At 38.2% G+C, this 24,492-nt stretch overlaps 2 protein-coding genes across 2 annotated transcripts; one reads left to right on the top strand and one right to left on the bottom strand.

The window, feature by feature from the left end:
• Nucleotides 1-3,240: 3,240 nt before the first annotated feature.
• LOC135697999 (glucose dehydrogenase [FAD, quinone]-like) lies at nucleotides 3,241-4,149 on the top strand. Its single transcript, XM_065217864.1, has one exon. The coding sequence runs from the start codon at nucleotides 3,241-3,243 to the stop codon at nucleotides 4,147-4,149; it is 909 nt and encodes a 302-aa protein (XP_065073936.1).
• A 6,272-nt stretch (nucleotides 4,150-10,421) lies between these two features.
• Nucleotides 10,422-11,354, bottom strand: LOC135697998 (glucose dehydrogenase [FAD, quinone]-like). The gene has a single exon (XM_065217863.1). The coding sequence runs from the start codon at nucleotides 11,328-11,330 to the stop codon at nucleotides 10,422-10,424; it is 909 nt and encodes a 302-aa protein (XP_065073935.1). The 5' UTR covers nucleotides 11,331-11,354.
• Between the last annotated feature and the right edge of the window lie 13,138 nt (nucleotides 11,355-24,492).

The following is a 24,492-nucleotide window of genomic DNA, read 5'->3' as shown; positions in this document are numbered from 1 at the left end:
CTCGGGATGTTGTTCGATGAGAAGCTCCTGTTCCGCTCGCACATAGAGAAAACCCTAGTTAAGTGCTCCGCCTTGGTTAGGTGTTTGTATCCGCTCATTTGCCGCAGATCCCGCCTCTCAAGGCAAAACAAACTGGCTGTTTACAAACAGATCATAGCCCCCGCGATCTTCTATGCCGCCCCGGTGTGGGAATCGTGCGCTCAGACCCACAGGAACAAAATCCAGGTTGCACAGAATAGAGTGTTGAGGATGATCCTAGATCGTCCATTCGACACAAGAATAGCAGACCTCCATCAAGAGGCAGAAATTCCCAAAGTAGATTCCAAAATTGATGATATGACAACTAAATTTATTCAAAAATGCAATCTTTCTGAACATGCTTTAATAAGCAATTTGTACATAGTAGGTTAAGTGTATATAGTAGAGTAGGTTAGTTTTAAGCTGTAAATAGTAGTATTAAGTAGTTTCTCTTCAAATTCTAAAAACAAAACAAACCAATCCCACCAAGGTGGTCGACCGTGTACTAAGTCTAGGACTAATTCTGTAAAACAAATTTTGAATTTTGCCCATACCTAAAGATGAAGAAAGCAATTAAATCACTTAGTAAAAAATTTATATGGTAATCGTCCAAGTTAAACTAAAATAAAGATCATTTAAACTAACTAAAATCCCGCTGCTTCCCACTACTATCAACAGAAGGTTAACTGCTTTCAAGAGCGTCATTTCATTTGAATCGCTTCTTTTATTTGGGCATGAACAAACGTGCCGTGCCGGTTGTCTTAGAGCGACTGTTTTTGTTTACTGAGCAGAATATCGTGGTTTAGAACCCAAACTCCCCTTAAAATTACTGAGTTGATTGGGTTGCATCATTTGCTAACCATGCTTTAAAAAATCACATCACTTAAATCTAGTTCTAATTCGCCCTTCCTACTAACAAAATCGTCCTTCTCGTGACAACCGTGGAGATGCATAGGTGTTCTCGGTCTCTAGTAGCAACGAGTGTCGCTCTAATAATCCTTTTTTCCCCGATGATTATAAGGGTGTGGCCGGCGTCGTTATTGACCTAGAAAGTATTGATAAACCAGATTTTGCACATTGATATTGGATTGCTAATGCCAAGCCCCATTCGTATGGTTCTTTGTGCAAATTTCGTTAGGTCTGGACACGAAGTAGCAACTACGAAATGCCCGAAAATCCTTTCTGGAATTCGTGAAATTAGGGGAGGATCAAGTGTGTTCATTTTCCCCTATAGATCACCGCATGACCTTCCTATATATACTAATTTCCAACGTGAACCAATTTTAAGGGCATGGTTCGCGGAAGCATTTTCTTGTACTATTTGATTAACCATTTCGAATCGTATCTAGTTATACTTTCAGAATGCGAAAATGCAAATTCGTGGACCTGACAAACCTTGTCCTTATGACATCCTACACACTTAGTTTTTTTCTACCGAGCTCGGCTGTGCAAATCTCGTCAAAAATAAGTTTCACTGAGATCTCAGCAAAAGTGACATTTGATTGCTGAGTCTCAGATAATGCTTAGCTGAATCTTTGCAAACAAATGATATGTTTGCTGAGATCTCAGTAGAACGTTTTTTTTACCGAGATTTGCACAGCCGAGCTCGGTAGAAAAAACTAAGTGTGTAGTTTCATTATTCAAATTGTATAGTGAAGTAAAGAAGAGTTGCATTATAGCACACCATCGCCTGGAAACGCTTTCGGCTACGTGGGGCTTTTGGTAGTGATAAACATCGCTATTCGCTAAACTATTCCATTGCCGCACGCCCAACGCGCACCCTTTTCCCTGTGGATTTGAAGGTTGGATGTGGATCAAGTGAGCTAGGCGAAGGAGTGCGCATTTGATTAGTATTGCCGCATTAATGGGCCTTCACTCAATTTTCACACTGGCATACTCTAACGGAACTATCAATCTAACCTCTTCAGAACTTGCTCGAGCTAATAAATTATAACACTTCATGACGATATTAGTGTAGCATTTCCACCCAACTCTGTAATCGTAAACTTCACGTATGAAGTAACAAACACTTTTGATTGAACCCCAAAACGTGTTTCGACACAAATTTATTCAGACATCCAGCATAATCTGGCAACAGGTCAAGCAATGCACGACATCAGATGAAAACACACAGCCCACTATCTGACACGTTATCGTAACAGACATGACTTTCGATGCAATATTTCATTCCTTAATAATAAGCTTTATTTTGGATACGAAGTTAGACTGCCATTTCTATCCAATTTCAGTCTCCGACAAGACGAGTCAGTATGTCCAACGGAATATTGCCGGTATTACTTGCAATCAGTAATCATGCACCTCTCAGCGATGCAGAGAATGCATTCGATAGCTTTAGCTATAACTACCTGTATGAAAATTCATCTGGATACGTTCCCGATACGGTGATTTTCGATGAAAAATATGACTTTATAGTGGTTGGCGCCGGAACGGGCGGTTGTGTAATGGCCAATCGGTTAAGTGAAAATTCAAACTGGAGCGTTTTGCTTCTAGAAGCTGGAAGAGAAGAAAACCTGTTGCTTACTGTTCCGATGACAGCTCCACTGAATGTGAACACTGGTAAGTATTTAATCAGTGAAAAATCACACTTATGTTCCAACATTTGTCTTGCCAGACTACAACTGGAACTACCAACCCGAACCGATAGCAACGGCATGCACGGGTCTACCGAATGGGACGTGCCCTTGGCCAAGAGGTCGTGGGCTCGGGGGATCGAGCTTATTAAACTATATGATCTACACTCGCGGTCATCAGCTCGACTACGATGACTGGGCAGCGGCAGGAAACTACGGTTGGAGCTACGATGACGTTTTGCCGTACTTCAAGAAAGGTGAAGAAAGCTATATCAAAATTTCACAAAATCCCTTTCAAACACCTTTGCTCAAGAAATTCAATCATGCAATGGAGGATTTCGGGTATCGTGAAATTGATCCCAACGATGGAAACCAACTAGGGTTTTACAGACTCCGATCGACTACAAGCAACGGACAGCGATACAGTGCCGCCCGAGATTATTTGCATCCTGTTAAAGATCGACCAAACTTGCACATATCTGTGGAAGCGCGTGTAACCAGAATTCTTATCGACCCGGCAACAAAAACTGCCTACGGTGTTGAGTTTATGAAGCATGGTATCCTGCACAAGGTTCTAGCTGGAAAAGAAGTTATCCTTTGTGCTGGTGCAATAGCTTCACCTCAACTGCTCATGTTATCCGGGATTGGACCAAAACAACACCTCGAAACCTTCAACATTTCAGTTATTCATTCACTTGATGTTGGTTACAACCTGCATGATCACTGTTGTTACACCGAACTCCACTTCTGTCTCAACCAAACTGTCACCATGGTCCGAAATAAATCAACCGCCGACCTGTTCGACGAATACATTACCAACCATACCGGTCCATTTTCTATTCCAGTACGGTTGGAATCAATTGCCTTCTTGAAAACACCTCACTCGGACCTTCCCGTCGAATATCCTGACATTGAGATCGTTCTTCCTTCGTGCTACCTGAATGGAGAAAACCATGATGTCGGCTTTCAACTACTGGGAATTCCTCAGGTCATAAACGATAGTGTGATTGTTAATTATCCACGAAATGACAAGTTTAGTCTAGTCCCTATAATCTTGCGCCCAAAAAGTCGCGGCAAAATTTCGCTTAAAAGTTCCAACCCATTTGTGGATCCGCTAATGGAACCAAACTATCTGAGCAACCAATACGATATCAGCACGCTAATCAACGGTATGAAAATCGCAATCCAACTAGCTGAATCGCAGAACTTTGCCGAATATGGAGCCACGCTGGATCCAACTCCACTGCCGGCATGCGATCACTTACCATTCCGCAGTGATCAATACTGGAGATGTGCCATCCGAGTAATGGGCAGAAACATTCATCATCAGGCCGGAACATGCAAAATGGGACCGGCAAGTGATTCGACGGCTGTGGTCAATCCAGAACTTCAGGTCCATGGCATTAGGAACATGCGCGTGGTTGATACTTCCATAATGCCATTGCCGATAGCTGGACACAATAATGGGGTAATGTTTATGATTGCTGAAAAGGCGGCCGATATGGTCAAGCGGCATTGGGCACTTAGAGGGTTTAAGTGAATGCATTTTGTTTTTGGTTGGATAATAATTACGGGGCAGAAACTTGATGAATAAGTAGAAGTTTTATTTTTGGCAGGTAGTTTAAGGCATACCCAAATTATAATCGAAAATTGTACGGTTTTGGTGGGTGTGGATTCCAATGATAGTAATGGGAACTTGAGAGTTTTCCAGAAGTGAAGTGGAAGTCCTCAAGATTCCAAGGTAAACTCAATGATATCTGAAGGTAAGTCCAAAAAATCTTCATTTCAAGCTAAGTAACATTTAGAAGCAAATAAAATGACCATCGTTATGCCAGCGAATGTACATCCGGGCGTAATTAGAGGAAAACTTTAATGATTTTTTTATTTAATAGCCGATAAAATACTAGTAAAGGATAATGCAAAATAATTTTCCAGCCGTGATCGTTCATTGTGTTGTGAATCGTGATTCCAAACTTGCGGCATCCTCACTTATCGGCGAAGCTGTTGTCTGGATCGTACTTGCCTCGGAGGTCTGCCCATTTATCGGGACCCTGTTTGATCAGCAACTTGTCTGCCTTGGCTGTAGCCTCACGTTGTTTCTGGTTTAATTTGGAACATCCGGTGGCGATGGCATCGGGCAGCCTCGCCTACCTCCGAAATGCACGGTCTAGTATCAATCAGACTTGAAAAAGTCCTTGAAGAGAAGATTCGACTGTAGAATCTCTTCCACGTTTTGCTACATCAGTGATGACTAGAGAGGGTCTAGGGTAAGAGAGATGCGGACTGGCTGGTTTTGAGCCAAACGAACTGTCAAAGCCAGAGCCAATCGAGCAGCGTCTATCTTAATTCTTCAATGCAAGACGTGTAAATATTTAAATCATTGACCAATCTCAGGTAATCATGACATATTGTTTTTTGAAAACAACACGAATGAAAAAAAAGAGACATTACAGGCAAAACAATGCAATGCAACTAACATCCGCAGCATGCTAATAAAGCGGATAATCTGACGCTAAATCAAGGTGTGGGACCAGGAGTGATATGCGTGTCAAATTGGCCTACTCAACATCCATCAATGAGATTTAAATATGTAAGGATCAATGAAGTTGGCATCTCTTTCGTTCTCCCGGTGATCAAACGGTTTAAGGAGTGTGACGTCAAACTCCACCATCCATTTAATCAGCCGGAGAACGAAAGAGATGACAAACTTACTGGGGCTCACCTGTCTACGCTCATTGATTTTCCATATGTGAATTTGGTTCCAAACACCAACAAACCATCGTTGCTTATGGCTTGTTGTCGTTCGAAACCAGCTCTAGATAGATCTGGAATTTGGGCGTAACAATTTTTGTAAACAATGACTTCTCTTGATGATATCTCGAAAGTCAAAGCTCGTCCATTTAAATCTACATAGTCATCGGGTAGACTTCCCTTACCCGATGGTTATGTTGGTTGGTCGCGCCTTGAATTCCCCCTTCGGTGGGACACCTTGGCTGAATGTTTCAAAATATCAAGTTGAACTCAAAAGTACCCGTAGGAAAATCATTGTTCAGCACAACAAGCATATATTAGTATTTTTCCTTAATATTTAGAAACCTTTGATGATATTTTCAAATAAAGGGTGAAACGCTTAAAAAAGAAGTCAACTCAAATTTAGTTTATTTTTGTTTAAAAAAGATAAGATCTCCAAGCACAATCTCACGAACACACAAAATGCCTAGGCTTTAGGTATCCATGGCAGTTTGTTTTGAATCCGCTTCTCTCTTACCCTAGATTGACCCTGGCTTCTGTATCACAGTCTTAGTCCGACAATCGTTATCCATTTTGGATATACCTGTGTACGAAGTGTCTATGGAAAAAAATAATTTTAAAATACGGTCTGTATCCACATTAATCCGCAAACCTTCAAATCACTGTAACTTTTGCACGTAGGAGTGAAAATTTTCTCTGTGATATAGCTGGGAGTCATTGATGGAAAATACTATGATTGGTGTTTACATTCCATGTTCAGTGTTCAAGATGGCGACGAATGAAAAACACGTGCGCGAGCGGATTTTGTACGGACGTAATGCAAATCCTGACTTGTCAATACGGGAACTTGCAAAAAATTGGATTAGCCTAAATCCACTGTTCATGGTGTGCTCAAATCATTTTCGGAACGTTTGACAGTCGAGAGGAAACCAAGAAGTGATAAAAACATTGGACGTGCTGATCCAGTCATAGACCGAAAAGTGAAGAGGATATTGAAGGAAAACCCGAATCGCTCTGTTCGAACGGTGGCTCGTAAAATAGGAATGTCATCTGGTTTTGTCCAAAACTCAAAACATCGTTTAGGACTGAAGTCGTATTAAGTAAAAACAGTTCCAAATCACGACGACAAACAGAATTTGACAGCAAAGTCACGGGTTCGACGTTTGTACCAACAATCAATACAAAACTAACGATTTCAAATTGGCTCACTACTTGACTAGCCTATTGGTCCCAAGCAAACAATTAACGTATCCCATTCTAGTCGAAATTCTACTACTACACAATGTTTGTTTTGATTCGCTATGAAAGTTTGACAGATAAAATGAGGGGTTAGTGGATTTTCCTATGTTTCGAGGGGTGAATTGATTAGCTTGGAACCGAATATAGTACCAGAGCTGAGCCAAAAAGTTGAGCTCGTTTCTTCGGGACCTTCTGGTCTTAGAGTTACCTCTATGTTTGTACTGCGAATATTTGATGAAGTTTTCATGCGTTATTATGGACGATGAAACTTATGTCTTGGAGGATTTCAAGCAGCTTCCAGGGCTGACTTTCTATTGATATGATATGGAACTACCACTCACTGTAGCACTGACAGATAACTGTCGACTATCCTCGCTGTTCGACTTTACCAAGTTTAATAACCTCTAATTGTATTCAAGCTGCCATTGTATGAAGGACCAAAAACGGTTTCGGTGAATCCGTAGGCAACATCGCTCACGTGCATTCACGGGATTGATGAGAATCTCCTTCCGCCAACAGGATCATACAATCGGTCAAAAAACAGGCTATCCAACAAGAGGATGTCCCAATGAGTGGGAAGAAGAGCCCGCCCTCTTTTCACGAAATGTTAAAGACAGGGAGTAGGCATTTCCACTCTCCCCATCCATTTTGCTTCAATCGGGTGCCCTGGTGGACCATCCCATAATGGGATGACAGTTAAGAGAAAAATAAAGGAAAGATCTCACCCGATATGTTGCAGAGGAATCCATGATATCACAATAATTTCGAAGAGCTCCCATAGATATGCTGCTGCTACTTTTTCAACCGGTGTTAAAAACAGCACTCTCGCCTTTCGTTCCTCACACAGCAGCGTAAACCCCCCACAAATAACTTAGAGTGCTGAGGATGGTATTTGATAATCTGTGTCCCTTGATAAGTCATACATGTGAACTACATAAATACAAGACATAAAGATCATTTTAAGTCAAGTAAGTCCCATCAATCATGAACACACACTCTAGCTGCACCAAAGGGATCTCAGTAGCAGTCTTGTAAGCGGTCACGGTAGTTGACACATTTTCTGTGATATTTGACACTTGCAAAACAAGCTATCATAGTACAGTACCAAACTAAAATGTCGTATGACAGGCTCTGTCATACGACACTGTCGCCGAAGACCGTCACGAATGTATGTATTTTGTTTTTCTCATAATAAGAGCTGCTGATGGTGTGCTTGTGTGAATTCTGAAAATAGCAAGCAATGATGTCCTAGTAATAATATTTCTGATCAAAAATGGTTTGATTTACATCAAATTGAGGAATTACAACGATATCACACATGTCATATGATAGCTATTTTGATAATTTTCTTTTAGCTCGAATGTTATTCTACCACTCGTGTTGTGTGAGAGAGACGACGGTAGAGCATGAGTGTTCGAATACAAACAGACTGTCGCGCACGACAACGAAGCGAGTGTAGTAAAAAACGTCAACTGTTTCAACCCCTGCTCAGTAGAGAAAAAAAGGACTGCATCCACTTTCCATCACCAATCATACGGATCACAACGGTATCAGTTCGCCAGTACATAGTCTGTAAGACGCCGTGCCAGCTCCTCACCGGCCAAATCAACTCGTGACCAACACCGAAATCAGAACCGACAACTCCAGCGACAAAAAACAAACGCGCGTGCGCAAAGGGAAGAAAAAATGCACACACAGAGCACGGCAAGAGCCTGAGCTGCTAACGTTGAAATCCAAATGCGTACTCGGCTGGCTTTCTATTCTGCTATGGCCAAAAATGCTACAGCTGAGTATTTCAGTCTACGTCCTGCATCGAAATTTCCCAAAAAATACCTTATTTTGCAAGCAATTTGCACATGTGACCGAAAAGGTAAATGTTTCGTCACTACAGGCACGACTAACATGGAGATTTACTAGAAAGAGTGCCTGCAGACCACAAAGAAAACCCTTTGTTCCGGCCCGATTTGGCATCATGTCATTATGCTAAAACTGCGATGGAGTGGTAAGAAGGAAATCAAGTGGAAAGAAACAAGGAATCAAAGATACAAAACACTTCCAACAAATTTGGACAAAGACGGCCACCACAAACCCTAATGGATGGAGTTAAGCGCAAAGTTCGAAATTTTTATGCAAATACCGAATAACTACGTTTTGACTTCATGAATTTTTAAATCATATCCCATGAATCTGAAATAAACACGTACAATTGAAATATAATGCGAAATTTGTGTTTTATTTAAGTTTTGATGTGGCCGGATTATTGTGGATACAGACCTTAGACCAACTAACAAAGACGTCATCATTAAAGAGTGAGTAGGTTATACTTACACGGTCAAATTAAATTCAACAAACAGTCATTTTTTATTCCATTAAGTTGTAATCTCGTATTTACAAAACAAAAGACCTGTGCGCCACCGCGCCACGCCAACGCCACCGACACTTTTTCACATGCCGCCGCCGCCGCCGATGTTTTTGAGTCAGCGCCCCGCTGTGATCATTTTTGACACGTTCTTTATAATTTTTAATACGCCGACGATGAAAATTAAAGCCTTCTAAATAAGTATTCATCGCAAATTGCACCAAATTGGAATATGAAACAAGCATATTACGCTTTAAGACGCATAAGAAAATCAAAACAATATCTTTCTTTGATAGAAAAAGTTTGTTGAACCATTATGGTAATTATGAAATACGTTCTCGGAAACCCCTGGTTTCAGTACGAAAGACACGATTGAATGTTATATTTTTTCTTGAAAATTTGAAAAATATTAAGTTTTTAACAGCAACTTACGAGCGAAAACTAAAAAAATACTATTGAAAAATTGTAGCTCAGTAAACGAAATAAAAAAAAACATACATCGTTGAATTTTTGTTTTGTTGTTTTTACACCGAATTATCAAGAAAAAATATTACATACAATAGTGCCTTTAGTCCCGAGACCATGAAAATCATGAAACTCGACTATAATCAATCATTTTAATTTAAAACCACGATTAAAGTTCATATCCATGTTTTTCCTCGAAACAATATTTAATAATATTTCATTTGACCTTGGATCCAAACAATCGTTTTAGGGGTTTAAAAGTTATGGATTTGTGAAGTTATTGGAAAATAACAATTTGGAAAAATGCTGATTTTTGGACCACCCTAACACGGAAGGGGCTACTCTTATGGTGCAATACATACATGTGCATCTAATTTTAAGGTTTTTTTTCCCGTGTTGTTTTTGCTTTTGCTGTAAGTTTCTGTAAGAAAATAATACAGGAATCCCCGATTTGCGCGATGGGTCATGCCGTCTACCCACCGCCATTTCTCAACAGTTTTTCAACGAATTGAGCTGTTTCTTATGAGTGTCAATTACATACAAAAAATCAGCCCAATTGGTTGAAAGATTGCGGAGAAATGGCAGTGTAAATCGGGGATTCCTGTATTATTTTCTTACAGCAACTTAAATACAGCAAAAGCAGAAAAAGCAATCATAGGACAAACATATTTTTCGATAAGAAATTAACAAGATCCATTCTAACTTTTCTCTACGGAATTGCTGCACAAGGATCGAGCATTCATCCAACCAACCATATAATTAATTTCGATACTGTTCCGAAAAGATAGGAAGGCGTTGTCGATAGCATGTCCCAAACACCAGCACAATATTTTTTTTTTCATTTATGTTACCTTACTTGGATTCAAGTTGAAAATGCAATATTTTTTATGGCCAGCAAAATGAACGACGCCGCCGCCGCCACCGAGGCTAAAACAGCTTCTACACCGCCGCCACCGATGGACTGACCGGCGCACAGGTCTAACAAAAATAAACTGCATTCACTTAAACCCTCTACGTGCCCAATGCCGCTTGACCATATCGGCTGCCTTTTCAGCAATCATAAACGTCACCCCATTAGTGTGTCCAGCTATCGGTATTGGCATTATGGAAGTATCAACCACGCGCATGTTCCTAATGCCATGGACTTGAAGTTCTGGATTGACCACAGCCGTTGAATCACTTGCCGGTCCCATTTTGCATGTTCCGGCCTGATGATGAATGTTTTTGCCCATTACTCGGATGGCACATCTCCAATATTGATCACTGCGGAATGGTAAGTGATCGCATGCCGGCAGTGGAGTTGGATCCAGCGTGGCTCCATATTCGGCAAAGTTCTGCGATTCAGCTAGTTGGATTGCGATTTTCATACCGTCGATTAGCGTGCTGATATCGTATTGGTTGCTCAGATAGTTTGGTTCCATTAGTGGATCCACAAATGGGTTGGAACTTTTAAGTGAAATTCTACCTCGGCTTTTTGGGCGCATGATTATAGGGAAAAGACTGAACTTGTCGTGTCCTGGAAAGTTAATGACGATGCTACCGTTTAGGATCTGGGGTAGTCCGAGTAACTGAAAACCGACATCGTGATTTTCTCCATTCAGGTAGGTCGAAACGAGGAGGATTTCAATGTCGGGTTGTTCAGCGGGAAGGTCCGAGTGAGGTGTTTTTAAGAATGCGATCGATTCAAAACGTGCTGGTATCGAGAATGGACCGGTATGGTTGGTAATGTATTCGTCGAACAGGTCGGCGGTTGATTTGTTTCGGACCATGGTAACAGTTTGGTTGAGACAAAAGTTGAGTTCGGTGTAAGAACAGTGATCATGCAGGTTGTACCCGACATCAAGAGATTGAATGACCGGAATGTTGAAGGTTTCGAGGTGTTGTTTTGGTCCAATTCCGGATAACATCAGCAGTTGAGGCGAAACTATTGCTCCAGCACACAGGATAACTTCTTTTCTAGCTAGAACTTTATGCAGAATACCATGCTTCATAAACTCTACTCCATAAGCAGTTTTTGTTGCAGGGTCGATAAGAATTCTGGTTACACGCGATTCCACAGATATGTGCAAGTTTGGTCGATCTTTAACAGGATGTAAATAATCTCGGGCGGCACTGTACCGCTGACCATCGCTTATGGTCGATCGGAGTCTGTAGAACCCCAGTTGGTTGCCCTCGTTGGGATCAATTTTTCGATACCCGAAATCCTCCATTGCATTATAAAATTTGATCAGTAACGGTGATTGAAAGGGATTTTGTGAAATTTTGATATAGCTTTCTTCACCTTTCTTGAAGTACGGCAAAACGTCATCGTAGCTCCAACCGTAGTTTCCTGCCGCTGCCCAGTCATCGTAGTCGAGCTGATGACCGCGAGTGTAGACCATAAAATTTAACAAGCTCGATCCTCCGAGTCCACGACCTCTTGGCCATGGGCACGTCCCATTCGGTAGACCCGTGCATGCCGTTGCTATCGGTTCGGGGTGGTAGTTCCAGTTGTAGTCTGGCAAGACAAATGTTGGAACATAAGTGTGACTTTTCACTGATTAAATACTTACCAGTTTTCATATTCAGTGGAGCTGTCATCGGAACAGTAAGCAACAGATTTTCTTCTCTACCAGCTTCCAGAAGCAAAACGCTCCAGTTTGGATTTTCACTTAACCGATTGGCCATAACGCAACCGCCCGTTCCGGCTCCCACAACGATGAAATCATACTTATGATCGAAAACCACCGTATCGGGAACGTATCCAGTTGAATTTCCGTACAGGTAGTTATAGCTAAAGCTATCGAATTTCTTCTCTACGTCCTCTAATGATTTATGGTTACCAACTGCTAGTAGCACTGTTATTATTCCGCTTGCCATGCTGACACATCTAATTGTTGACTACGCTTGAAAAGAATGGTGTGGTCGGTAGTTTTAAATAGAACTAATTTGCTACAGGTAAATAAGGCTTGGGTGAAATATTGCATCGAAAGTCATGTGCGTTACGATAACGTGTCGGATAGTGGGCTATCTTTTTATTACTATTGCGATGTATTGCTATTTTTTTTTACTAAGGTACACTGGGCGAAGGGGACCGGAAAAATCAACAAGCTCGGTACACAAAAATTGTGCACATTGAATTTAAATTTTGTGGTATGATTAGACTCGTTTGTCAGTCTCAAAAACAATAGCAGTTAAACAAAAAATGCGGAATTGTTTAAATATTATAGAGCTTAGATTTTAAGATTTATTTGTTTCGTCAACCCATGTCGACTAGTACAAATACATGTACAGTTTTGTTTTTTTTTTCTTAAGATGGGTTTACAATGTGTAAAGTGGTCGATTTTTCAACTTACCACCGAAAAATGAGTTAAGTGAGGTTTGATTACTTGCCATGAGTTGGATAATTTTATGATTTTGAAATCAAGTGACACATTAAAGATGGAGGACAAACCCTGTTTGAAACACAGGAGATAAAAACCAATCCACCTATTAGAGACAAAACCACTCTACTCTTGCATTGAATTTCCTTGACGAAAAACATCTTTATTTCATTTATTTGATTATAAAATGTAAACATTTATGTAAAAAAGTAAATATTTCCAATATGGAATGAGTAGTGAATAGAACCCTTGTTAACAATGACTAATGAGCCTCAAATTCATTTTTGATAGCTTTTAATTGGAATGTTTTTTTCCTATAATAATGTCGAAGGACAGTGCCAACATATTCTCTAGACACCTATACAAATGAGTATACTAACGTTTTAAATATAATGAGCGATGAACGGGCACCACACGGTACATGTGTCATTTCATTAATTTGGTGATAATAGAGAGTTTAATCCTTCAGTAACACTAAATCTAAATCTGATAAAATGTTAGGTTTGCATGAGTTTTTGGCATTCTAAGTGCTGAACAATTCTAGCCTTCGCACCATGTCGCAAATATTAAATTAGCTGAAGATGCTAATTTCAAATAACAGACTGTAGTGGTAATTTTTATACGATAGATGGAGTAGATGAAAGCATAGAGTTGATAGTTCCGTTAGAGTACGGCAGTGTGAAGATTGCATATAGATATTAGAATAGCGAGCTAGGACAACTTTTAAGGAAGGTACAAATCGGTTTTTTCATCTCTCTTTACCAAACTCCCTCTTTGGAGAGGGATGGTGAGGGGTGTTCCCCCCCGCCACCACTGGCAAAAAGAGATGAAAACCGACCGCTCAAGTACCAACTGCGTGTTTGAAACAGTTCTACCGATTTTTTACCGCACTTCAGTTGTTATTTGAAGGAAGGCATCCAGTCGTAGGTTTGGAAATTGCAACTATTGTTTACCCCTACCACGATATGTGCTCCTGTCATCGTCGACTTGACGATCTCGAGGGGACACGGGTGGGGTAGGTGCTGCTACTGTACCTTTCGACCATTGACAGTAATTGATGGTATGCTCCCATCCAAAGTTATGTACTTTGACTATATGTTTTTAGTATTACTTCTACGTGGTAGGGGTAAACAATAGTTGCAATTTCCAAACCTACGACTGGATGCCTTCCTTCAAATAACAACTGAAGTGCGGTAAAAAATCGGTAGAACTGTTTCAAACACGCAGTTGGTACTTGAGCGGTCGGTTTTCATCTCTTTTTGCCAGTGGTGGCGGGGGGGGGACACCCCTCACCATCCCTCTCCAAAGGGGGAGTTTGGTAAAGAGAGATGAAAAAACCGATTTGTACCTTCCTTAAAAGTTGTCCTAGCTCGCTATTCTAATATCTATATGCAATCTTCACACTGCCGTACTCTAACGGAACTATCAACTCTATGCTTTCATCTACTCCATCTATCGTATAAAAATTACCACTACAGTCTGTTATTTGAAATTAGCATCTTCAACTATGTAAATCGTTGACTTCACGTAGAAGTAATACTAAAAACATATAGTCAAAGTATTAAATTAGCCATCAATAAAATTAGGCTGATATATGTAGATCTAATCCATACGCCAAAAACTATGCCAGTAGCAAAACGACACTGGGCGATTTATTTTAAAAATATAATGCCTCGCGAGTAACGCCATGCGGCCTTGTGCAATTTCTCCCAAGGTGGTGAAAAAGTGGAGAAAAGAGGGAGTTGTGGCTACACCCGACTTTAAACGAAGGGCCAGCTATTAGAATAATCTCTCGCATTGCCGATCTAGTTCGAAGAAGCTCGCGGGAAAAGAGAACTTCCGTTTAGTTCGGCCGAGGACACCTTCCCTAATCTGAAGGTCACGGTTTCGCTTCACTTTCGTCCGAACCGCAGATTACAGTGGAAGTGTTTCGTAAAGTGAGTTAAAACAACGTGGTTTTACTTTTGAACTTAAGTTATAATTTCTCCTTGTTTATTGTTTAGTTATAGTTAATTGTAAAGCTAAACGTAGTGTGTGTCATACGTTAGATTTTGTGTGTACAAAAAACTCCCTTAGCCTCCCTTAGCTCAGTCGGTAAAGGCGCAGCTACAAAGAAAGACCATGCTGGAGGTAGCTGGGTTCGATTCCCGGTCCGGTCTAGGAATTTTTCGGGTTGGAAAATTTCTCGACTTCCCTGGGCAAGAAGTATGACAATTATATCAATGCAAAATGGTACTGGCATCGAACGCTCTCAATTTATAACTGTGCAAGTGAATCTAGAACACTAAGTTCAGAGCACGCAATAAGCCAATATGCGATGTACAATAAGCTTGAAATGCGAAGGAGAAGAAGAAGCCCAGGGAAAGTGCTCGTAGAGCAAAGAATCAAAACAAAATGAAAACTTCATTTGATATGTTGATATAAGCGTTAATGATAACATAATTTTCCCACCGTGTGGTCGAGTTAACAGTAATCATAATAAAAATGGGATCTAAATGGTATATGAAGGATGTTAAAAAATAACAAATCATGTTTTCTTGATAACAAATCCATGTATGCGTTTTGATATTAGTAATTTCGTTAATAATAAACATAATAAGTAATCTATATGTTATTATAACTTTAATAGGAAAACAAAAAAAAACAACTAAATTACTTATTATTTTGATATCATGATATCAAATTTAGTAATCTGAATCTTTTGAAATCAATTGGTTTATATCAAGATTCAAAATCAAAGAATGTTATCAATGAGTTTTCATCTATTCAAATTAAAATAAACCCATATTTCAATCAGTTCTATCGATATCGATCAGTTACATCGATTTGAAAATTCAATGAGCAGGTAGATTAATATCAATAAATGTTGTAAAATATAACTGAACAAATCATAATTATCTTTGTGATGTTCATAAAGAAAACAGCCAGGATGCTTGATTGACTCGTAAAAAAAATTGAAAAAATGTAGATTTCAGTAATAAATGTGGATGCTTTTTTTTTACAATTCATCAAATTATGTTTTTAATTATTTTTTTTATAAATATCAAAATAATATCAAAATATGAATTCAACCGAAATTAAAAAATAGCATATCAAAACATGTTATCAACAAGATTTCAAAAACATGATTTGATATCATATTGATAGTATTTTGATATCCGACTTTGCCTGGGTTGTCGAACGTTTGTCGTGTTTTAATCCATCGCATGCCACTATCCATTTGACTAGTACTATTAATTATCTCTGATTTCTAAAGATCGCACTTTACGATGCACGTAAAGCTGGGTTTAGACAAGGCAAGTCAATTGATCAACTTAGTTATATTTAACTGACTTGAGACGGATTTCACGCCAACTCGTCTTCGGAGTTGGCAGCACCCTCTCAGAACCTTATGAAACTTTGTGGGTGTGGAGATTTAGCAATTTTAAGCAACTTTGAGTACTTATTTTTTTCAAAATTTATCTCGCCTAACATTTGATAAGGGTCAAAGTTTTTTGTCGATTTTTTTTTTCAAATCGATATAGCTTAAAAATGACAAGCCCTACAAAATAGTGATGTATGGCGAACTTTTAGCAAATAATCTGAAATTTTATAAAAAATTTAAATAAATTAAAAAATTGGTTTCTACACTCTAAAAATATATATTTAAAAATTAAAAGTCATTTTCCCAAAAATGGTACCCCTCAGATTTGCTTGATATTTTTTCTCATGAAAGGCAATATAATTACCTAACTTTTCTTCATACATCGCAAAGTGGGCGCTTTTAAGGAAAAAAAGTTGTTCGAACAACAACTTTTTCATGTTAATTTTTTTTTAGCGTGTTTCACTCAAAGTCGAATAGTAATACGCGCACAACCTTATTAAAATCCGTTGAAACTTAATGAGCATAAAGATTTTGACCTTTTGATAATCTGGGCGTGCTTAAAACAAAAATCTAGCCTAACATTTGAAAGGGCCTAATACAGAGGATTTTCCTGCATTTCGAATGGTGTTTTAATAAATGAAAACTCTAGTGTTTTTGTTTAGTGCATAATTTATTTTCCTATAATTCTCCATACATAATTTGAGTTTTTCATTGATTATTAGTCTATCGGAAACAGAGTGAAATTTTTCGGAGTTTCCTTTGAATGTGAAAATCGCTTAGTAGAAATTATGTTTTGAGAAATAGGTACAAAACAATGAAATTTTTGTGTACCAGGTATAGTTTTTACATGACTGAACAGCTCCTTGAGTTCATCGGACATCTTTGTGTATTGATCATTTGATATGAAGCAGAAGTTCAATTTTGTTATGCTTGTATCTGTTTGTTTAACTGCCCAGTCATACAGTTCTTGTGGAGTTGTGATTGTGTTTCCATAATCTCGAGCAAGACTTGCTCTCTTTGCCATTCGTTTGAGAGTTCCTCCAATTGCGTCACATGGGCCTTTCCCATGAGACGTTGCGAAGAAGTGCCATTCTGCTTCCAATCCATACTTGGACTTGAAGTTGCACAAACTGGCAAAATTCTTTTTATTTTTGTAATGAGCCGCTGCTCCATCTGACATGAAAGTAATTTTTGTGAAACTAATAGATTGTTTAATGAAATCTAACAATTTTGATATAAATAATTGAACTGCTATTGTACATATCATGGGTCAATACTTCTGAAATAATAATAAAGCTTAAATTTTCCAACTTGTTTTCTTTTATGTAGTAAATTTCGAAAGGATGTATCGTAGCTTGATTATTGTTCCAATGATACCCCTGTGCTGAGTTTTGAATAATAAATGAATAATTTTCAGAAAAGTCGCAAATCACTAAAATTTCACCGTTTTGAAGAGAATTTTTTTTTATTACTTAGGTAAGATGATTGCTCTTTATGAATAAAATCATGGGTTATGAGCTTTTCAACTTTTTCCGTCAAATATTGAACAAACTCATCTGCAGGTTTAATAATAGTTTTCAAATTACAACGGTCGGTAGTCAACCACTGTTGAAATAAAACTTCTTCCATATCATCTGCTTCTAATACTGATGTAAGTTCCCTCACGATACTATCTGTGGAAATGCATTCTTCACATGTACGATAAAAACAATCTATGGTTCTAATAGGACTACTGCAAAGTATTTTGTCTGCAATTTCTTTATATGAATCAAATTTTACACTATTAATAATCAATTTAACATTTTCATGTATAGTACAGACACATACATTATGTGTACCTGTACTATCCAACAGTATGCAATGCTTTGGTCGGAGCTGAGTGAACGAAGTAAATCCGATTTTAACACTTTTGTATTTCTCTTCAAAAATCATAAAAGCCTCTTTAAGAGACATCATCAATAAACGTTTCTGAACATGCTCTTTATATCCATTTCGATATTCAGAAACATAATCATTACTTCCTGGCATAGGCCTACTAATATCATCACTGTCAAAGAAATTTAAAACAATTTGTTTTTCAGTATCATTAAATCCATGACCACTTCTTGCTTTCTTACTACAAAGAATACCTTGTTCTCTGACTAGCCTTTTCATCTGTTTCACTGTATGATGGGGTGCATTAAACTCATTAACTATTTGATTCACTGACCATGATTTAGGGAGCACTGATAACACTTTTAATTTGTCATTTGTACTCGTAGAAGGCAAATTAAATTTCTCCTTTAACTGCATGATCATTTCGTCAAAATCATTTGATTTGTTGACATCGTCTGAATCCATCCCAAATATATTTTTACGCACTGCCTTTGTGATCTCTGCAGATTTTTGAACACGATAATTCATACTTCTCATACTTCTCGATGAAATTGGTGATAACTGTAAGGTTGAAGCTATACAATTGAATTGTTCCACATTATATGGACCTTGGATCTGATCCGCTGATGGGATTGATTCTAGCGATGGATCTGTATCTGTAAAATTAAAGAAAAGAAAAAAAAATATTACCACACATTAATATATAACGCTGTTAAGGTGATAGTACCATGAACGGGGGTGGTTTTGATAATAGGGGTAACTTTGGTAATGCAGCTAAGCCAAAAATTTATGACTTAAGGCACATCGTACGCAATATTTTGGATAGGAAACCGATGTTCCCTTCCAAAATAATGAATACGAAGAGCATTAAGTCATAACTTTTTGGATTAGCTGCATTATCAAAGTTACCTTCATTATCAAAGACATCCCCGTTTACGGTACATCGAAGCCGCATCTGAATTTTCCCCATGTTTGTGGAGCACGAGCTGCATAAACCGCATATCGTACAGTCGTGAAAATTTGATAGATTGTTCACCGAGGTTGGCCTACCAATCGATCAAATTTGTACGATAAGCGGTTCATCCAGCTCGTGCTCTAAAAAAATGTTGAAAATGAAGTTGTATCTTCGATGTACAATCCTTAAACCACACAGTTGAAACAGTTAAAGTTATTATTATTTACCTAGTGTATCATCAAATTCCTGATGTTCTGATTGCTGATGACTTGTTGATGGTTGCGGCTCTTCAAACTTCCGAGCATGGCTTGATTCTTTTCCATCCGATCGCCTCTTTTTCGGGAGAGGTGTCCTATTGTGCACTAAAATTCCACGACACGATTCACAAATGCGCATTGTTACATCCAATTGATGATCAAAGCCCCATGAATGTATTTTCTCTATGAGACTTGATGATAAATTACGTAAATTATTGCGGCTGCAATTGGGATTGTTTATGTTGGCACTACATTGCACCCTTTTAATAATCAATTTCCATTGTTGTATATATAGACACTTTTTCGTTTCAACAACTATGCAGCACTACACTTTCAACAACTATGCACTACAGCAACTATGAGCATTGTTGTGATATCACCAAACTTAAATATTAGATTATGTCGGTAGAAACAGACTGCGGTGCTTTAAGTTTATACCTTATATCTCTCATGTGACTACCTGCGTTGTTATATAACTGCTATATAGCAGGTAACTTAACGATTATTTTAGGCATGCCTTAAATAATCGTTAAGTTACCTGCGCTATTATATGTATTCACTTGAGAGATGAGGTATAAACATATATGCATATTGCTAACTAATGGACACACCTAATACATAAAAATAAATGAATGATTATTTTTCTAATTAAATTAATCACAAATACATGAATTGAAATCTTTTCATGAATAAAACATACTAAGTGATTTTTACTTAGTTTACCTGTTGATTTGGAACAATTTGAGGGTGGTTTTATAGAAGTTGGATAGAGTGTATGCATATATTATAATACAATCCATCACAGGAAAGTGCAAACCATGCTGAGATGGCTGTTCCTCATTAGAACGTTTTGTTCTGAACTCTTATTGGACGATTTGCAGGTAACTTCTCTGTACCCTTTTCAAATGTTAGGCTAGATTTCGCCCAGATTATCGAAAAGTATACCCATAAAGTTTAATCGAATTTTAATAAGGTTGTGCGCGTATTACTATTCGACTTTGAGTGAAACACGCTAAAAAAAAATTAACATGAAAAAGTTGTTGTTCGAACAACTTTTTTTCCTTAAAAGCGCCCACTTTGCGATGTATGAAGAAAAGTTAGGTAATTATATTGCCTTTCATGAGAAAAAATATCAAGCAAATCTGAGGGGTACCATTTTTGGGAAAATGACTTTTAATTTTTAAATATATTTTTTTAGAGTGTAGAAACCGATTTTTTATTTTATTTAAATTTTTTTATAAAATTTCAGATTATTTGCTAAAAGTTCGCCATACATCACTTTTTTGTAGAGCTTGTCATTTTTAAGCTATATCGATTTGAAAAAAAAATCGACAAAAAACTTTGAACCTTATCAAATGTTAGGCGAGATAAATTTTGAAAAAAATAAGTACGCAAAGTTGCTTAAAATTGCTAAGTCTCCACACCCACAAAGTTCCATAAGGTTCTGAGAGGGTGCTGCCAACCACTGGATGAGTTGGCGTGAAATCCGTCTTGATTTAAAAAAAGATGAACAAGGCTCAACTAGTCAATCCAATTGAATTCAAGTGAGTTGATCAATTGACTTGCCCAGAGTAAACCTGGCTTAATAGAAACCCCGAGCAGATCAATGCGAAGAGTGAAGCCTTTTCCAAATCCAAATACTCATTCTCTCTTGCAGATCGAACTATCTTTTTTATCCAAGGGTTGCGTCAATTGTAATCTAACTATTGGATCTTAAATTAAATTGTTATTATAATCAATGCTGAATTCCTACATCCTCCTTCACCTCTACTCTCTAATTATTTTGAAATCAGAGCTTTGCAATGCTTTGAGTGACATATGAAAAAAAAAATACTGCTTATCGATCGTCAAGAGTATAGCTACTGACATTTATAGATTGCACCTCAATGTGAATCATCATCAGTGTTACTCATAATAATTTAAAAAAAAAATCGCATGCCACTATCCATTTGACTTGTACTATTAATCTACCATGCTCATACTGTAAAGTGATGATTCAAGACTCTATTTGGCATTCTTTAAGTAAATGGAATTTTTCTCATGATTCCCTTCCAGCTATCCTCATATTGAAATTTCCATTGATTTGCTATCAAAACTACATCAAAATCGAGGAGGACGACACATCTAAATCTCAATTCTAGATGCTAAACAAATCTCACTAAGGCGAATCAATCTTCAAAAAATCTTCTAAAATTTCTCACATCTACTTGCCTCCTCTTCAAAATTAGATTCACATTTCTTTTTTCAGGATTCCATTTGAATTCTCCTCATAATCCCGTTAAATTTTTTATCAAAACTCTGTTGAAAGTTTCTATGGAATCATGGAACTCCCCACAGAATATTTTAATAAAAATTATCTTGGAATTCCAATTAAAACTCCCTATAATACAGAATATAGTTAACTGACCCCTGCCAATGGCAGCTGAAAACGACAATGCTCTTATTATGACAGTTAAATAACAGATCAATATAGTTACTGTACAAATATTTTAAATGCATTTGATTTTAACAGCATCAAATTGGAATTTGCAGAAGTTTGAGACATTATCCTCCAGCAGTTGGTTTGCTTACTCGACCGGTGCCATAAGTAATTGCTTTCTGATGAATTCGCGATAAATTGGGGATTGGAGTCATTACAAAAGCAGTTGCGCCCTTATCTCAAATCAGTCCGGCAATGTATTTATAAGTATCTTATCAAATGTCATTACACTATCCGATACTATTAAAAATTCGGATATCCGGATATTCAACTATCCTGAAATCCGGATATCCTGTTATTTGTTATCCGGATTCCCAGTTGATCTGGATTTTAGATATCTGCTTTCCCAAGAAACACAAACTCATAGAATCATGTTGAGTAAACTTCTATATAACCCAAACGAGTCATACAAAGGCTATATAAACTATAATAGAACATGTGTGTTGCTTTAGCTACATATTTGTATCCGGATATTCCCAGCACTAGTGGAAATAAGATAAAATTGATAAGATTCTATCTCACAGTCAATGATCCCACTAACCCCCAAGTCCCACTTCACCCACAATTAATATGTTAAATTTCAGCGAAGCCTAATCTACGCCGGGATCATCATCCAACAGCAGTACAGATATGCAAATTTAACTCAATGCTTGCTTCGCTTCATCATACACTGGGTAGCGTAATCAGTTCCGCTCATAACCTAGCTCGTCAGTTGTGTGCTCGAGAAAATGCAAAGTACTGCAAAAATCATTCGAGAATCATGCCTTTGAGAACATTGAGTTTATCCTTCGTATACCTGTGAAAGGTATACATACCACAAAATCAACATTCGAACCGAAGCCGGTGGTGCAGTCGCCTCGTAAACATACACAGTTAAGGTCCAACCACATTAGATCTGGATCTGACGCGTTGCGGCAAAGTGACAGCCAAATGTATTGTTTAACTGTCAAATTTACGTCAACGGAACGCAAACGGATCTAATGCACTTAAACTTCTTGCTTGTACTGAACTTCGGAGTCGTGCTAAGATATACCATACTTTTGCTAAAGAGTAGAGAACTACTTCGACATAAGCGCTCATTTCCATCATATCGGGCTGATACATCAAATATATCATTTCGATTTCGGCGAGCACGAATCAATCATACGTTTTATACGATATGGTATTCTTCTGAAAAACAAGAGAAACGCTCCTAGCGAATTAATTTTGTCTGCCTTCATCTCGCTTCATCAGTATGCCGAAGTGAATCCAATGATGCCTAATTGTGTTTTAAATTTGATTACAAAATAATTTATTAAAAATAAAAAACAAGCAGTAGTGTTAGATTTTTAACAATATTTCAACAATTTGTGACTTTTATTTTCAAATTTAAAGGTACGTACGGCAAGTAAAATAAATCTAGACGTCATCTTTGTTAGAAACAGTGTTGGGAAAACATCAAAAGATTAAATCTCAACAATGAGCATCATCTCATTTGATTATCGTAAACAAAAATCAACAAGCAAATAACTGCGCATGATATTACAAGCTGTGACACGATAGCTCTGATGTCATGCTAACAAAACTCACCAAACACTGGTGAGCTCGAGCTTCAATATTTGGGTTGTACACCCGAACACGAAACGAATCTTCCATCACTGCTGGCAGCAGTAACTTCGTGTCTGCCATCTGTGAAGAGTAAAGAGAGATGGCAAACTATGCTTTCTCTTTCTAAGAAAACTAAGCATAAGCTTAAAAATCTTTAAGATTTACATTTTTTTCCTTGATTTGTTTTCCATCGATCTTGTTTTCCGTGCTGAGCACCAATGTTACCGACGCCAGGGAGGGACCCTACCTATCGACCCATCAACTCATGAACCGGGGAACAACGGCTTTACTTCCGGAAGGCGTGATCAGAGAAGTTATACCTCAGAACATCCCGGCGGCGCTGACTGGGATTGAACCCAGGCCTGCTGGGGTGAGAGGTAATCACGCTTACCACTACACCACCAGCGCCGCGTTATTGAAGTTTTCGTTTCATGAGAGGTGAAATTTAAAATTTATTTTCCCCTATTTGGCCTGCAACTGCTCGTTAGTCTTCATCGATGTGATTTCTAATCTTCTATGCGATGTTCTCTAGTTCGAAGTTGTAAAGACTAAGGTTCTGATGCATGATCAGTATTGGTGTCATTGTTTGATTTTGTTGCTAAGGAGTTCAATATTGACTGACAAAGAGGCGCGCCTTTGGAGGGTACTCTAATACTTTTTTAATGGTATAAATAGTGAAACCTTTAAATTACAATCAGTTTCTTGCGATTGGCAACTGTATCAAAACGGAATCCTTCATTATTTCTCAATAGTGATATAATAAGGCATACACTAAACTAAGGACACTGGATATACTACTAGTTGCAGAGCATAAAAAAAGATCATCGAAAAAATCTCTCCACTTCACCGAGCTGCTGCGTATTCTAGCGCTTTGCACCATTTGTTAAATGTTGTTTATTGATTTATTTGATAAGGCTCAAACAAATTAACTTTACAGAGCCGAGGATTCTTGGTCACTATACAATACATCTTAAAACTATAGTTAAAAGGTACAACACAATAAACACTTTATCTTCCGCTATCCAAAATGCCTTCTCCAGCAAAACTGGAGCCGCTTCCAGTGGTTTCATTGTATGGCAGTTACGCCAACGAGGGTCAGAGTGCTTCCATTGCAGCAAAGTACGCAAAACGTGGTCAGCACTCACACACTCATCACTAAACGGTTGCTTTCCAAAGTCGACGACGCATCG

Source organism: Ochlerotatus camptorhynchus, unplaced genomic scaffold (assembly GCF_037179485.1).
Source record: "Ochlerotatus camptorhynchus isolate MF236.1 unplaced genomic scaffold, CSIRO-AGI_Acam_v1.1 ptg000081l, whole genome shotgun sequence".
Classification (NCBI taxonomy): Eukaryota; Metazoa; Arthropoda; class Insecta; order Diptera; family Culicidae; genus Ochlerotatus; species Ochlerotatus camptorhynchus.
The sequence above is the reverse complement of the archived record's forward strand: the minus strand, read 5'-3'. Positions and strand labels throughout refer to the sequence as shown.

Excerpts from the sequence above, each read along its gene's own strand:
- LOC135697998 (XM_065217863.1), bottom strand. The coding sequence starts at position 11,330 with ATGTTATCCGGAATTGGACCAAAACAACACCTCGAAACCTTCAACATT.
- LOC135697999 (XM_065217864.1), top strand. The coding sequence starts at position 3,241 with ATGTTATCCGGGATTGGACCAAAACAACACCTCGAAACCTTCAACATT.